This window comes from Eretmochelys imbricata, chromosome 11 (genome assembly GCF_965152235.1).
Source record: "Eretmochelys imbricata isolate rEreImb1 chromosome 11, rEreImb1.hap1, whole genome shotgun sequence".
NCBI classification, from domain to species: domain Eukaryota; kingdom Metazoa; phylum Chordata; order Testudines; family Cheloniidae; genus Eretmochelys; species Eretmochelys imbricata.
The window spans coordinates 73,000,010-73,014,548 of NC_135582.1; the positions used below are offsets into that span (position 1 = coordinate 73,000,010).

The window sequence follows — 14,539 nt, forward strand, 5'->3', positions numbered from 1 at the left end:
CTTGATTATGTACCTGTATTTCAAATGTGTTTGCTCCTGGGTAACACCCACAAGGTATTTACATCCAGTCTAGCCAGCACATTGTGTTGGGAATGTTTAAGTTGATGGGCCATGGAAGAAGCCTATCCCCACCTAATGAACTTTCCAGATGGACTTTCTAGCTAGAATATGGGTAATGGGCCCTGCTATGACACATTGAAGCATGCAAGGGCATGTGACTTGATCATGTGGTACTAAACGCCATCTTGTGTGCCTGTACTTTTCCACAAACTATGTTGAGGGCTTTTTTGAAACAATGAAGTTTCCCTCCACGTGGCAGAAGCTATAAAAGGTCCTGGAAACATCTCCATTTTGCCTCCTTCCTGCTCAAACCTCTGGATTATGGGTTTATACCAATGGGAGCATTCTAACCAAGGGATGGAGGTCCTTCCAATGATTTGGAAGCAACCAGAGACTTAACAAGCCAGCAGTTTATTCCATCTCTGTTCCAAAGCTGATCTAAGAACTTTGCAATTACTGATTGTATTTGATTCCTTTAACCAATTTTAACTCTCATCTTTTTCTTTCTTTCTTTCTTTATATTTCAGATCCTAAAGGATGGGCAACAGTGTGATTTTTGGGTAAGATCTAAGTTAGATATTGACCTGGGTGTGTGGCTAGTCCTTTAGGATCAGAAGAACCCTTTTGTTTGATGAAATTGGTTTTGAATAACCACTCATCTTTAGGTCTAGTGTCTGGGTGTTGAATCCAGGACTGGAATACCTAAGGAGGCTGTATTTCTGTCTTCTTGTTAGCCAGTGTGGTGAGACCGAAGTTTACTTTTGTTGCTGGTTCGGTACATCTTATGGAAGAATAACCACCAGTTTTGGGCTGGTCAGCAGCTTGTCCTGAATTTGGTATTCTCAGTTGTGACCCACTGAGGCACAGTGACAACAAGGAATGAGGATGGTCAGATTTTTCATACTACAGCTTTGTTTTTCTCTCTACCAATCCGGAAAAATAAAGGGAAAGTTGCAGCAGACTTTATTTTGCTTGTATAAAGCGAATAGCTTGCATACTTGAGAATGAGCACTTAAGAGGCATCCATTCAACAGAAACGATCCTATTTTTACATTTAAACGCAACTTTAAAATACTAATTAAATTCTGTTATTCACAATTCCCTTTTTACAGTTATATTTATATATTTACAGTTGTATTTCTTTGCTTATCAGTCATGTCATTTTCCATTTGGCAAGGTCTGACTTCTAACCACTCCCATACCAAACACATTAGAAATGAACTGAAATGCATGGGCATAGTTTGGGGGGCAGAGGGCATTGCCCCCTGAAACTGCAAGCCTTGGGCAGGTGTAGAATTTGCCCCTCCCCCCACATGCAGCCCCATTGGTCTGACTGGAGCTGTCCCCTCCCCCAAATATAGAAGTCAAATTACACCTAATGCAATGGTCTTCTTTTTGTGTGGTTTAACTTTTATTTACATAACACTTTGCCCTATTGATCTCTCATATTTTTGACTCCAGCATAAATCAAAGACATCAGAAAAGCTCTAAAAATACGAGTGCATTAGTTCTGTTGCTGAAGAAGCTGCAGAGGGGGCAGAAGAGATTAGTGTGTCTCCAGAGGCCCCAGTATACATAATGTCTATTCTTTAATAAAACGTTTTGAAGAGTGGTGGATAATAAAAATGAATTCTCTGGAACCTGCACAGTTGTCCACAATCAGGTTGTTTAAGTTCTAAAATAAATTTATTAGGCCTCAAATCTGACCTAAAAGCCTTTGCTTTGACAAAATTGTTGGAGAATTTTTTCCAAAATGAGATTTTTTCCCTCCCAGCTCTTTCAGTGTCACTTTGCTACCACAGTTGAGTTTTCCCCTTGTACGTACCAGAAAAGGGCTAAGATTATGTCCATCTTGAAGCAAACACTTGCAAAGGCTCTGATACAGCAAGCAGCTTGCTAAAATGGTTAGGGTTTTCTTTTTTTGGGGGGGTGGGGAATGATGAATGTCTACAGACACCACCAAACTGTTTGCTACAGCTGAGACAAGGTGGCCTTTGTCTCTAAGTAGGGTTGCCAGGTGTCCAGTTTTTTACCTGAATGCCTGGTCGAAAAGGGACCCTGGCAGCTCCAGTCAGCACCATGACCGGGCTGTTAAAAGTCCGGTTGGTAGCACAGCAGGACAGGCACCCGCGGGAAGCTGCTGGCATATCCCTCTGGCTCCTAGGCACAGGGACGGCCACAGGAGCGCCGCGTGCTGCCTCTGCTCTGAGTGCCAGCTCTGCAGCTCCCATTGGCTGGGAACTGCGGCCAATGGGAACTGTGGGGGCAGCTCACGGAGCTACATGGCCATCCCTGCGCCTAGGAGCCAGAGGACATGTGCCGCTTCCAGGAGCTGCCTGAGGTAAGCGCTACCTGGAGCCCGCACCCTGAACCTCCTTCCGCACCCTAACCCATTGCCCCAGCACTGAGCCCCCTCCTGCACTCCAAACCCCTGGGCCCCAGCCCCAACCCAAAGCCTGCACAGCTCCCCCTCCCCCCACAGTACCCGAACCCTTTGCCCCAGCCCAGTGAAAATGAGTGAATGAGTGAGGGTGCGGGAGAGCGAGCGACGGAGGGAGGGAGGAAGGATAGAGAGAGCATGGGGTGGGGCCTCGGGGCATTGGAATTCAGTTTTCTGCAAATAGAAATTTGGCAACTCTAGTTCTAAGACATGTAGGACAGGCTTGGTAATGGACTTCTTATAGAAGGCAGTAACCTGTTATGGGGTGAAGAGCAAAGGGTCTGAGCCAATGCCAACAGAGGTGATGGTTGTATAGTTGGTGGCAAATGCTCAGAGTGGGGCCTGTTCCAACTACACCCTGAGCAGAGAATTAAACTATTACAATAATTAACTGCAGTGGGCTGTGAACTCCTCATACTCTGTAGTCAGATGGGAACTCTCAGGAGACCTGCATGTCCATGAGAGAGCCAGGAAGATGGGAGCTCCTGGGTAAGGCTTGTCAGAGCTACCATTCTTCTAGCAATGGAGGGCTGAATGGAACCATCAGTGCTGTTCCTTAGTCAGCCAGACACAAAACACTTCTAATCCTCTGCCTTGCTCTTCCAGCTCCCATCGGAGGATCCCAAAGTGCTTTCTCAGCATGAAAGCGTTAAGCCATAATGGCCCGTGAGCTATGCAGAAGCCACATTTTACAGGTGGAAGAATAAAGGCAGAGATCTCAAGGCCAAAGTCTTCATAAGAGCGTCTGTTTTGACACACCTAGGGCTTTCAGAGGGGCTGAGAATCCACGACTCCAATAAGAGGGGACGAAACCCTGGGTGTGCAGCTGCCAAAAATGAAGGCACCCCAAATGAGTGGATCTTGGACACACAGCGGGTCAGTGGCAGCAGAAGTAGGACTAGAGCTCAGGTCTCCCCCAACTTCAAGTCCATGACCCCTCCCAGCAAGCATGACCACCCCTAGCATGTCCCGAGCACCTCCCTGAACCCACAAACCAGACCTGCTGTTCTCAGGTCTGAACCACAGTCAATTCAAAAGTCTTGCTAATGCAGCATTAAGGCAGAACACACAAGGGTAGCACATCATAGTGCCTCACACAGTGGGGCACAGATGCTGCAAGAACAGTGTCTCTGCCCACAGGAAGACCAAAAATAGACAGTGACTCTGTTCTCCCATCCCAGCCTCTCTCTGAAGCAAAACACATCAAAGGCTGATCTGACTGTATAGCAGCCCAGATCAATTATCTCATCACTATGAAATAAGTCACGAGGGAGGGAGCATAGAACAAGTCCCACCCTTACAGAGCTCAAATGCAGAGATTTTCTGCGGCCTTATGCAACAGAAATATTTAAAACAGACATGATTGTACTGAATAAAATAGTCCAATCGACAACATCTTGTTATAGCTAGGTACCTACAGTGTGCCCATCACCTTAATGTGTGTGTGCTGTCCAGAGCGGTCTATCACAAACACGCACATAATTGTGCTTTTCTCCCCTACCCCACTCCAAAGGTTTGGAAAACTAAACAGAAGCATCAAGATTTACATTTCATTTTGTGCCTAATTTGATGAAAAGTACTAGAGCTCCCACAATGTTGTAACGGTTCCAAAGCTATAGAATATACCCGCCCATGACCTATGTCTTTCTTTCAGTTCTCCTTGTGGAAGTCTGCAGGTTTCTGTGATGGGGAAGCAGGATGTAATTTGTCTTGAATCAGGCCCTTTACAATACCATGGTATTTCAGCCAAGCCCAGGCCAGCCAAAACAAACCCCAGGACCAGAGCTAGATGAAAAAAATCTTTTTTTCCCTTATAGGAAATTTTGACTCTTCATTGAAAACCCAAAACTGAAATGTTGTTTGACTTATAGCTGAATTGGATTTTACAGATTTTACATTGCAGATTTTACATTGAAAATGGACACCAAAACAATTTCCAGACAGAAACAGTGACTTGTTTTTTAGAGTGTCCCTACATTTGCTAAATACTACCCTATCTCAATCCCTCTGTCCTCTGGGTAGAACTACTAAGGCCTTGTCTACACCACGAAATTAGGTTGAATTTACAGAAGTTGGTTTTGTAGAAAGCGTTTTTATACAGTCGATTGTGCGTGTCCCCACACAAATGCTCTAAGTGCATGTAGTCGGCGGAGTGTGCCCACAGTAGTGAGGCAACCATCGACTTCTGGAGCGTTGCACTGTGGGTAGCTATCCCACAGTTCCTGCAGTCTCCACTGCCCATTTGAATTCTGGGTAGAAATCCCAATGCCTGATGGGGCTAAAACATTGTCGCGGGTGGTTCTCGGTACATATCGTCAGGCCCCCCTTCCCTCACTCCCTCCGTGAAAGCAACAGCAGACAATCGTTTCGCGCCTTTTTTCCTAGGTTACCAGTGCGGACGCCATACCACGGGAAGCATGGAGCCCGCTCAGCTCACCGTATATCTCCTGGATGCTGGCAGACGCGCTACTGCATTGCTACACAGCAGCAGCTTATTGCCTTTTGGCAGCAGACAGTGCAGTATGACTGGTAGCCGTCATCGATGAGGTCGGGGTGCCTGGACAAACATGGGAGTGACTCAGCCAGGTCATTTCCCTTTTAAGTTGAGTCTCATGGTGATTCAGTCCTACCGGCAGTCAGGAGAAGACTATGGCCAGCAGTCATACTGCACCGTCTTCTGCCGAGCACCCAGGAGATGACGATGGCTAGCGGTCATACTGCACAGTCCGCTGCCAGCAAGTTGTATAAAGATAGATGAAGTGGATCAAAACAAGAAATAGACCAGATTTGTTTTGTATTCATTTTCTCCTCTCTCCCTCCATTAAATCAACGGCCTGCTAAACCCAGTTTTGAGTTCTATCCCTCAGGTTTTGAGTTCTATCCTTGAGGGGGCCATTCCGGTTCTTGCAAAGCCACCCCCTTTGTTGATTTTAATTCCCTGTAAGCCAACCCTGTAAGCCATGTTGTCAGTTGCCCCTCCCTCCATCAGAGCAACAGCAAACAATCATTTTGCGCCCTTTTCCCTGGATTGCCCGAGCAGACGCCATAGCACAGCAAGCATGGAGCCCGTTCAGCTCACCGCAGCAGTTATGACCATTGAATCATAGAATCATAGAATATCAGGGTTGGAAGGGACTTCAGGTGGTCATCTAGTCCAACCCCCTGCTCAAAGCAGGACCGATCCTCGACTAAATCATCCCAGCCAGGGCTTTGTCAAGCCTGACCTTAAAAACTTCTAGGGAAGGAGATTCCACCACCACCTCCCTAGGTAACGCATTCCAGTGTTTCACCACCCTCCTAGTGAAAAAGTTTTTCCTAATATCCAACCTAAACCTCCCCCACTGCAACTTGAGACCATTACTCCTTGTTCTGTCATTTGCTAACACTGAGAACAGTCTAGAGCCATCCTCTTTGGAACCCCCTTTCAGGTAGTTGAAAGCAGCTATCAAATCCCCCCTCATTCTTCTCTTCTGCAGACTAAACATCCCCAGTTCCCTCAGCCTCTCCTCATAAGTCATGTGTTCCAGTCCCCTAATCATTTTTCTTGCCCTCCGCTGGACGTTTTCCAATTTTTCCACATCCTTCTTGTAGTGTGCGGCCCAAAACTGGACACAGTACTGCAGATGAGGCCTCACCAATGTCGAACAGAGGGGAATGATCACATCCCTTGATCTGCTGGCAATGCCCCTACTTATACATTCCAAAATGCCATTGCCCTTCTTGGCAACAAGGGCACACTGCTGACTCATATCCAGCTTCTCGTCCACTGTAACCCCTCGGTCCTTTTCTGCAGAACTGCTGCCTAGCCATTCGGTCCCTAGTCTGTAGCGGTGTATTGGATTCTTCCGTCCTAAGTGCAGGACTCTGCACTTGTCCTTGTTGACCCTCATCAGATTGTTGACCCTCAATGCCCTTCTTTTGGCCCAATCCTCCAATTTGTCTAGGTCCCTCTGTATCCTATACCTACCCTCCAGCGTATCTACCTCTCTTCCCAGTTTAGTGTCATCTGCAAACTTGCTTAGGGTGCAATCCACACCATCCTCCAGATCATTTATGAAGATATTGAACAAAACCGGCCCCAGGACCGACCCCTGGGGCACTCCACTTGATACCGGCTGCCAGCTAGACATGGAGCCATTGATCACTACCCGTTGAGCCCGACAATCTAGCCAGCTTTCTATCCACCTTATAGTCCATTCATCCAGCCCATACTTCTTTAACTTGCTGGCAAGAATACTTTGGGAGACTGTGTCAAAAGCTTTGCTAAAGTCAAGGAACAACTTGTCCACCGCTTTCCCCTCATCCACAGAGCCAGTTATCTTGTCATAGAAGGCAATTAGATTAGTCAGGCATGACTTGCCCTTGGTGAATCCATGCTGACTGTTCCTGATCACTTTCCTCTCCTCTAAGTGCTTCAGAATTGATTCCTTGAGGACCTGCTCCATGATTTTTCCAGGGACTGAGGTGAGGCTGAATTGCCTGTAGTTCCCAGGATCCTCCTTCTTCCCTTTTTTAAAGATGGGCACTACATTAGCCTTTTTCTAGTCATCTGGGACTCCCCCGATCGCCATGAGTTTTCAAAGATAATGGCCAATGGCTCTGCAATCACATCTGCCAACTCCTTTAGCACTCTCGGATGCAGCGCATCCGGTCCCATGGACTTGTGCTTGTCCAGCTTTTCTAAATAGTCCCGAACCACTTCTTCTCCACAGAGGGCTGGTCACTTTCTCCTCATGCTGTGCTGCCCAGTGCAGTAGTCTGGGAGCTGACCTTGTTCATGAAGAAGGAGGCAAAAAAAGCAGTGAGTACATTAGATTTTCAACATCCTCTGTCACTAGGTTGCCTCCCTCCTTCAGTAAGGGGCCCACACTTTCCTTGACTTTCTTCTTGTTGCTGACATACCTGAAGAAACCCTTCTTGTTACTCTTAACATCTCTTGCTAGCTTCAACTCCAGGTGTGATTTGGCCTTCCTGATTTCACTCCTACAAGCCCGAGCAATATTTTTATACTCACCCCTGGTCATTTGTCCAATCTTCCACTTCTTGTAAGCTTCTGTTTTGTATTTAAGATCAGCAAGGATTTCACTGTTAAGCCAACCTGGTCACCTGCCATATTTACTATTCTTTCTACACATTGTGATGGTTTGTCCCTGTAACCTCAATAAGGATTCTTTAAAATACAGCCACTTCTCCTGGACTCCTTTCCCCCTCATGTTATTCTCCCAGGGGATCTTGCCCATCAGTTCCCTGAGGAAGTCAAAGTCTGCTTTTCTGAAGTCCAGTGTCTGTATTCTGCTGCTCTCCTTTCTTCCTTGTGTTCGGATCCTGAACTCAACCATTTCATGGTCACTGCCTCCCAGGTTCCCATCCACTTTTGCTTCCCCTACTAATTCTTGTAAACACCTTGCGCATTATCGTGCAGTTTATGCACAATCAGCACCTGAAAAACCAGGCGAGGAGACGACGGCAGCGCGGTGATGAGGATACGAACACAGATTTCTCTAAAACCACGGTCCCTGGCAATTTGGAGATCATGGTGTTAATGGGGCAGGCTCATGCCATGGAACGCCGATTCTGAGCTCGGGAAACAAGCACAGACTGGTGGGACCGCATAGTGTTGCGGGTTTGGGATGATTCCCAGTGGCTGCGAAACTTTCGCATGCCTAATGGCACTTTCATGGAACTTTGTTATTTGCTTTCCCCTGCCCTGAAGCACAAGAATACCAAGAGAAAAGCAGCCCTCACAGTTCACAAGCGAGTAGCAATAGCCCTGTGGAAGCTTGCAATGCCAGACAGCTACCGGTCAGTTGGTAATCAATTTGGAGTGGGCAAATCTACTGTGGGGGTTGCTCTGATGCAAGTAGCCAACACAATCATTGAGCTGCTGTATCTAAGGTAAAAAGAAAAGGAGTACTTGTGGCACCTTAGAGACTAACCAATTTATTTGAGCATGAGCTTTCGTGAGCTACAGCTCACTGAGCTGTAGCTCACGAAAGCTCATGCTCAAATAAATTGGTTAGTCTCTAAGGTGCCACAAGTACTCCTTTTCTGTTTGCGAATACAGACTAATACGGCTGTTACTCTGAAACCTGTATCTAAGGTAGCGACTCTGGGAAACGTGCGGGTCATAGTAGATGGCTTTGCTGCACTGGGATTCCCTAACTGTGGTGGGGCTATAGACAGAATGGATATCCCTATCTTGGGATCGGACGTCCAGGGCAGCCAGTACATAAACCGCAAGGGGTACTTTTCAATGGTGCTGCAAGCACTGGTGGATCACAAGGGATGTTTCACCAACATCAACGTGGGATAGTCGGGAAAGGTTCATGAAGCTCACGTCTTCAGGAACACTGGTCTGTTTAAACGGCTGCAGGAAGGGATTTACTTCCCAGACCAAAAAATAACTGTTGGGGATGTTGAAATGCCTATAGTTATCCTTGGTGACCCAGCCTACCCCTTAATGACCTGACTCATGAAGCCGTACACAGGCAGCCTGGACAGTAGTAAGGAGCTGTTCAACTATAGGCCTAAGCAAGTGCAGAATGGTGGTAGAGTGTGCATTTGGACATTTAAAGGGTCGCTGGCGCAGTTTACTGACTCGCTCAGACCTCAGCAAAACCAATATTCCCATTGTTATTGCTGCTTGCTGTGTGCTCCACAATCTGTGTGAGTGTAAGGGGGAGACGTTTATGGTGTGGTGGGAGGTTGATGCAAATCACCTGGCTGCTGAATACGCACAGCCTGACACCAGGGCAGTTAGAAGTGCACCACGCCCTCCTGTGCTCATCAGAGAAGCTTTGAAAACCAGTTTCCTGACTGGCCAGGGTACTGTGTGACACTTCTTTTTGTTTCTCCTTGATGAAAACCCGCCCCCTTGGTTGCCTCTAAATTCCCTGTAAGCCACCCACCCTCCCCCCTTCGATCACAGCTTGCTTGCAAAGGAAATAAAGTCACTATCATTTTAAAACCATGTATTCTTTATTAATTGATTATAAAAATAAGGAGATAACTCACAAGGTAGCCTGGGTGGGGTGTGGGAGGAGGGTAGGAGGGAAGGCAAAGGCCACTGTAAAACTTGTTGAATGCCAGCCTTCTGTTGCTTGGGCTGTTCACTGGGGTGGAGTGGTTGGGTGCCCGGAGCCTCCCACCCTGTGTTCTTGGGCATCTGGGTGAGGAGGCTATGGAACTTGGGGAGGAAGGAGGGCGGTTAAGCAGGGGCTGCAGCGGCAGGTGTGATCCTGCTGCCGTTCATGAACCTCCACCAGACGCCGGAGCATGACCGTTTGATCCCGCAGTAGCCCCCGCATTGCCTCATGCCTCCTCTGATCTTCCTGCCACCACCTCTCCTCACGTTCATCGTCCACTGTCCTGTACGCTGCTATTGTGTCCCTCCACACAGCTCTGTCAATGCCGGACGACTGCATGAGCTCGGAGAACATTTCATCGCGCCTGCGTTTTTTTTTGCTGCCTTGTCTGAGATAGCCTTTGGGACGGAGGAGGGAGGCTTGAAACATTTGCAGTTGCTGGAGGAAAAAAAGGGAGTGAAGTATTTAAAAAGATACATTTTACAGAACAATGGCTATACTCTTTCATGGTGAACAACACTATTCACATGTGACTTTGGTACAAGGTCACATTTTGCATCTTATATTGAGTGCCTGTGGCTTTGGTGTTAGAGATTGTTAGGATATAGATATTCAGGCCTGTCTGTAAAGGCCTGTACTTTAAGAATTTAGGTGTATTCTTATCACTTGGCTAGTTAGAGGTATAAAAGAAAGAATCAAAATCACTGTCTGCCAATGTAAGGTCCTTCTCTTACTGTGACAGTCTGGGGCCCTGTTCTTAGGCTAAGGCCTTTGGCTAAGCGACAGAGGCAGTCATAAGCTGAGAAGCGACCGGTCACATCCCCACATTCCAAAGTAGTCACATGGAAAGAAGGTGCTATTGGGCTGTTAGGAATACAATCCTATCCTGATAGTGCCTATCAGCTCCAGAGAAAGGGAAGTGCCTAGAAAATGTAAAAGAAAACTTAGTTTGATAGCATCCTGTCTGGCAAGAACTCACTTATCAATACTGGGATGTGAAATCCTCACTTCTGTATTGTCTTGCCATTATAGTTCCCACTTTGCTATTGTTTGTCTGTATAATCTCTGTGTGGTTCTGTGATTGTTCCTGTCTGCTGTATAATTAATTTTGCTGGGTGTAAACTAATTAAGGTGGTGGGATATAATTGGTTACATAATCATGTTACAATATGTTAGGATTGGTTAGTTAAATTTTAGTAGAATGATTGGTTAAGGTATAGCTAAGAATATTACTATATAAATTAGGGGCAAACAGGAAGTAAGTTGGGATTCGGAAATAAGGAAAAGGAACTTGTATTTAAGCTTGCTGGAAGTTCACCCCAATAAACATCGAATTGTTTGCACCTTCGGACTTTGGGTATTGTTGCTCTCTGTTCATGTGAGAAGGACCAGGGAAGTGGGAGAGTGAAGGAATAAGCTCTCTAACAGAGATCACACATGCAGGGCCGGGCAACAGAATCCGGCTTGCAGGCGGCCATGGTAAGCCATAGTCTTTCGGCTTCTGCAACCTTCATAACAGCAGCCCCCTCCTTTCCCATACCAAGTAAAGCACGTTGAGTTGGCCATTTAGTGCTGCAGTTTTCCTGTTAATGTGCAGCAGCACAAACCAAAGTAACCCCCTCCCCCCATCCAATTCTCTGGGATGATTGCTTTTCCTCTCCCCCCACTGCGTGGCTGGTATCAGGGAAGATCCCTGCTAGCCAAACGCGAACAGCTCAGCGCCAATGCCCTTCCCCCCCCCACTTTGTTAACTGTGGGGAGGATTTCTTTTCAGCCACAGGCAAACAGCCCAGTAGGAACAGCCACCTCTGAATGTCCCCTTAATTAAATTCCCCTATTTCAACCAGGTTATCATGAACAATATCACTCTCCTGAGGATAACACAGAGAGATAAAGGATGGATGTTGCTTGAATGCCAGCAAACACCGGGACCATACGCTGCCAGGCTTTGTCATGCAATGATACCAGATTACTTGCTACTAACATGGCATGGTAAAGTGTCCTACCATGGAGGACGGAATAAGGCTGCTCTGCCCAGAAACCTTCTGCAAAGGCTTTGGGAGTACCTCCAGGAGAGCTTCATGGAGATGTCCTTGGAGGATTTCTGCTCCATCCCCAGACATGTTAACAGTCTTTTCCAGTAGCAGTACTGGCCACAAATGCATCCCAAGTCCTCAGGGCTACTTAATCATTAAAAAACACTTGCTTTTATAACATGTATTATATTTAAAAAGGTACACTCACCAGAGGTCCCTTCTCCAGCTTGTTTGGGTTGGGAGGGTATTTCAATCAGGGTGATAAAAAGATCCTGGCTGTTGGAGAGAACGGTGTACTGTGTGCTCTCCCCAAGCTCGTCCTCCTTCTCCTCATCTTGCTCGGCTGCAAAATCCTCAGGCATGGCGGAGAGTACCCCATCATCGGAGTCCACGGACGGGGTGGGGTAGTGGTGGCAGCCCCCCCTAGAATTGCATGCAGCTCAGCGTAGAAGCGGCATGTTTGGGGCTCTGTCGTGGAGCGTCTGTTTGATTCTTTGGTTTTCCACTATGCTTGTCTGAGCTCCTTAAGTTTCACGCGGCACTGTGTTGAGTCCCTGACGTAGCCTCTGTCCCTCATGGCCTCGGAGATTTTTTGAAATGTTTTGGCATTTCGTCTTTTGGAATGTAGTTCTGATAGCATGGATTCCTCTCCCCATACAGTGATCAGATCCAGTACCTCCTGTTCGGTCCATGCTGGAGCTCTTTTTCAATTCTGGGACTGCATGGTCACCTGTGCGGATGAGCGCGCCTGGCCAAACAGGAAATGAGCTTCAAAAGTTCCTGGGGCTTTTCCTGTACACCTGTCCAGTGCATCCAAGTTCAGAGTGCTGTCCAGAGCGGTCACAGTGGTGCACTGTGGGATAGCTCGCAGAGGTCAATACCTTCGAATTGCGTCCACACTAACCCTAATTCAAAATGGCGATGTCGATTTCAGCGCTAATCCCCTTGTTGGGGAGGAGTACAGAAATCAGTTTTAAGAACCCTTTATGTCGAAAAAATGGCTTTGTTGTGTGGACGGATGCAGGGTTAATTCGGATTTAACGCTGCTAAATCCGACAAACTCGTAGCGTAGACCAGGCCTAAGGCTTACACATGGAGATAAATATCATTCAACTAAAATTAGGATAAAACTTATCACAATAGGGATTTTCAGAATCATTCAGCATTGGCCTAACCGCTCCCTTTGACAGCAATGGGATTTTTATCTTTGATATCAATGGGGAGCAGAGATAGGCCAACACTGTGCATTTTTGAAATCCCGTCTTTAATATTTAGCATATTAAAGATTTCAAGACAGAGGAAGGTTATGGCTGAAAGTATTGCTTCTTGCTCCCTTAAAACTGGGACCACAACTGTGACATCAAGGTTACCTGAGATGCCTACATAGAATTAGATGCTTTACCACATGCATTCTTGCTCTATCAGTCAAGCAAGGAGAAAGAATAGAATTTTGGCCTAGGACTCACTAGGCGAGATTCTCATCTTTCTCAAAAGTACAGGGATCCTCCACTAGCATTCTCCATTATACCTTCCCTGCAACTCCAGGCATCAGGCAATGGTGAGACTGGGTGCTTTCCATTTTTTGTTACTCAGCACTTGGCTACCTACGAGTATCTCCTCTTTCCCCATTGCACCCTCTGTATTTTCTAGGAGCAGAAGCAAACAGACAGGGGAGAAAGGAGTGAGATTTCTATCCTCATTCCTAGAAGCACTGCACCTGGAAAGTGAGATTCCTGGAGCCAACCCTATTATGAATATCTAGATGGAGTAGATTCTCAAAACCAGACAGTCTCATGAACCTGTGTACAGGCCCATTCCCCAAAGTGCTTAGTAATATTGATCCCCAAGGTCTTCTCCAACAGAGCCAACAGGCTTCATCAAGAAGGAATGTTCCTTTGGGCAGCACCTCCTCCCATGGTGCTACTCTCACAAGCACTGACTAAGTTGCAGATGCATTTTAAAGGGCCTCAGACTCCTCCCCTTCCCAGAAGTCTTTGCTCGGAATTCGACAAGCAAGCCTGCCTTCCCCCACTCAGGCTGGGATGCTTGCTGCTCTGCCTCAACCTCCCAAGTCCATCCTCTAGGCAAGGACAAATCTCCCATGGGCCATTTCCTCCGACCACTAAAGCTTAATAGTAATGAGGTAAAAGGGCAGACTTGAGCCACTCTGCTCTCCTGGCCTTAACAAACAAACAGGGAGCATCAGTCCACCTTCCTAGGACGCATGGTCTGTCCTGCCCTAAGACTGCTCCCTCCTCCCCAGTGGCAGCTCATTCTGGCACAAATTGCATTCAGGACTGGGATGCCATCCAGCTCAGAAGAAGATAAAATGCTGCCTAGCAGATCCCTGAACATCGCTTAACATCATCGAGCCAGGAAGCCCTTCCAGTCTCAGCACAGGAGTCTCTTTGAGTTGCCTACACTTACCCATGAAGTAGTTCTTCACTTTCAGGTATCCTACAATCAGCCGGAGGATGGAAAGCTTATCGAGCCTGGCCTGCACATCCTTGGGGAAGGGCAGCAAGCTCGTCAGTTTGCTCAGCTCCTGATTGAGGCGGTCCCGGTGCCGCTTGGAGGGGTTTGACTGTACGCCCTCGGGAGGTGGTGGCTTCGGGCTAATGGAGGGAAAGAAAAATGCAAATAAGAAGGAAACCATCAGCGTAAACATAGCACAAGTCACATCCTCCTCTGCTAGGCCCTTCCCAAACTCCATCTCGGCACCACTATAATCTTAATAGTCATCAAATAGTTGCTTGCATGCTCTTTGTTCGCTTGTTTAAGAGAACCCCAAGAAACCAGTATCTAGCAAGAGAAAGGCAGCATTAGCCAGTGGCTTGACCCAAGAGCCCTACCTGAGTTCTATTCCTGGCTCTGCCACTGAGCTGTTCTGAGACTTTGGGTAAGTCACTTAAAAAAAA

General features: G+C 47.0%; 1 protein-coding gene across 1 annotated transcript in view; it reads right to left on the reverse strand.

Moving 5' to 3' along the window:
- LOC144271876 (aryl hydrocarbon receptor-like) overlaps positions 1-14,334 on the reverse strand; it is a 148,448-nt gene extending 134,114 nt beyond the window's left edge. Inside the window, exon 1 of the mRNA XM_077829484.1 lies at positions 14,049-14,334. Within this exon, the coding sequence (XP_077685610.1) occupies positions 14,049-14,334 (286 nt within the window). The remainder of the gene's footprint in view (positions 1-14,048) is intronic.
- Positions 14,335-14,539: the final 205 nt, after the last annotated feature.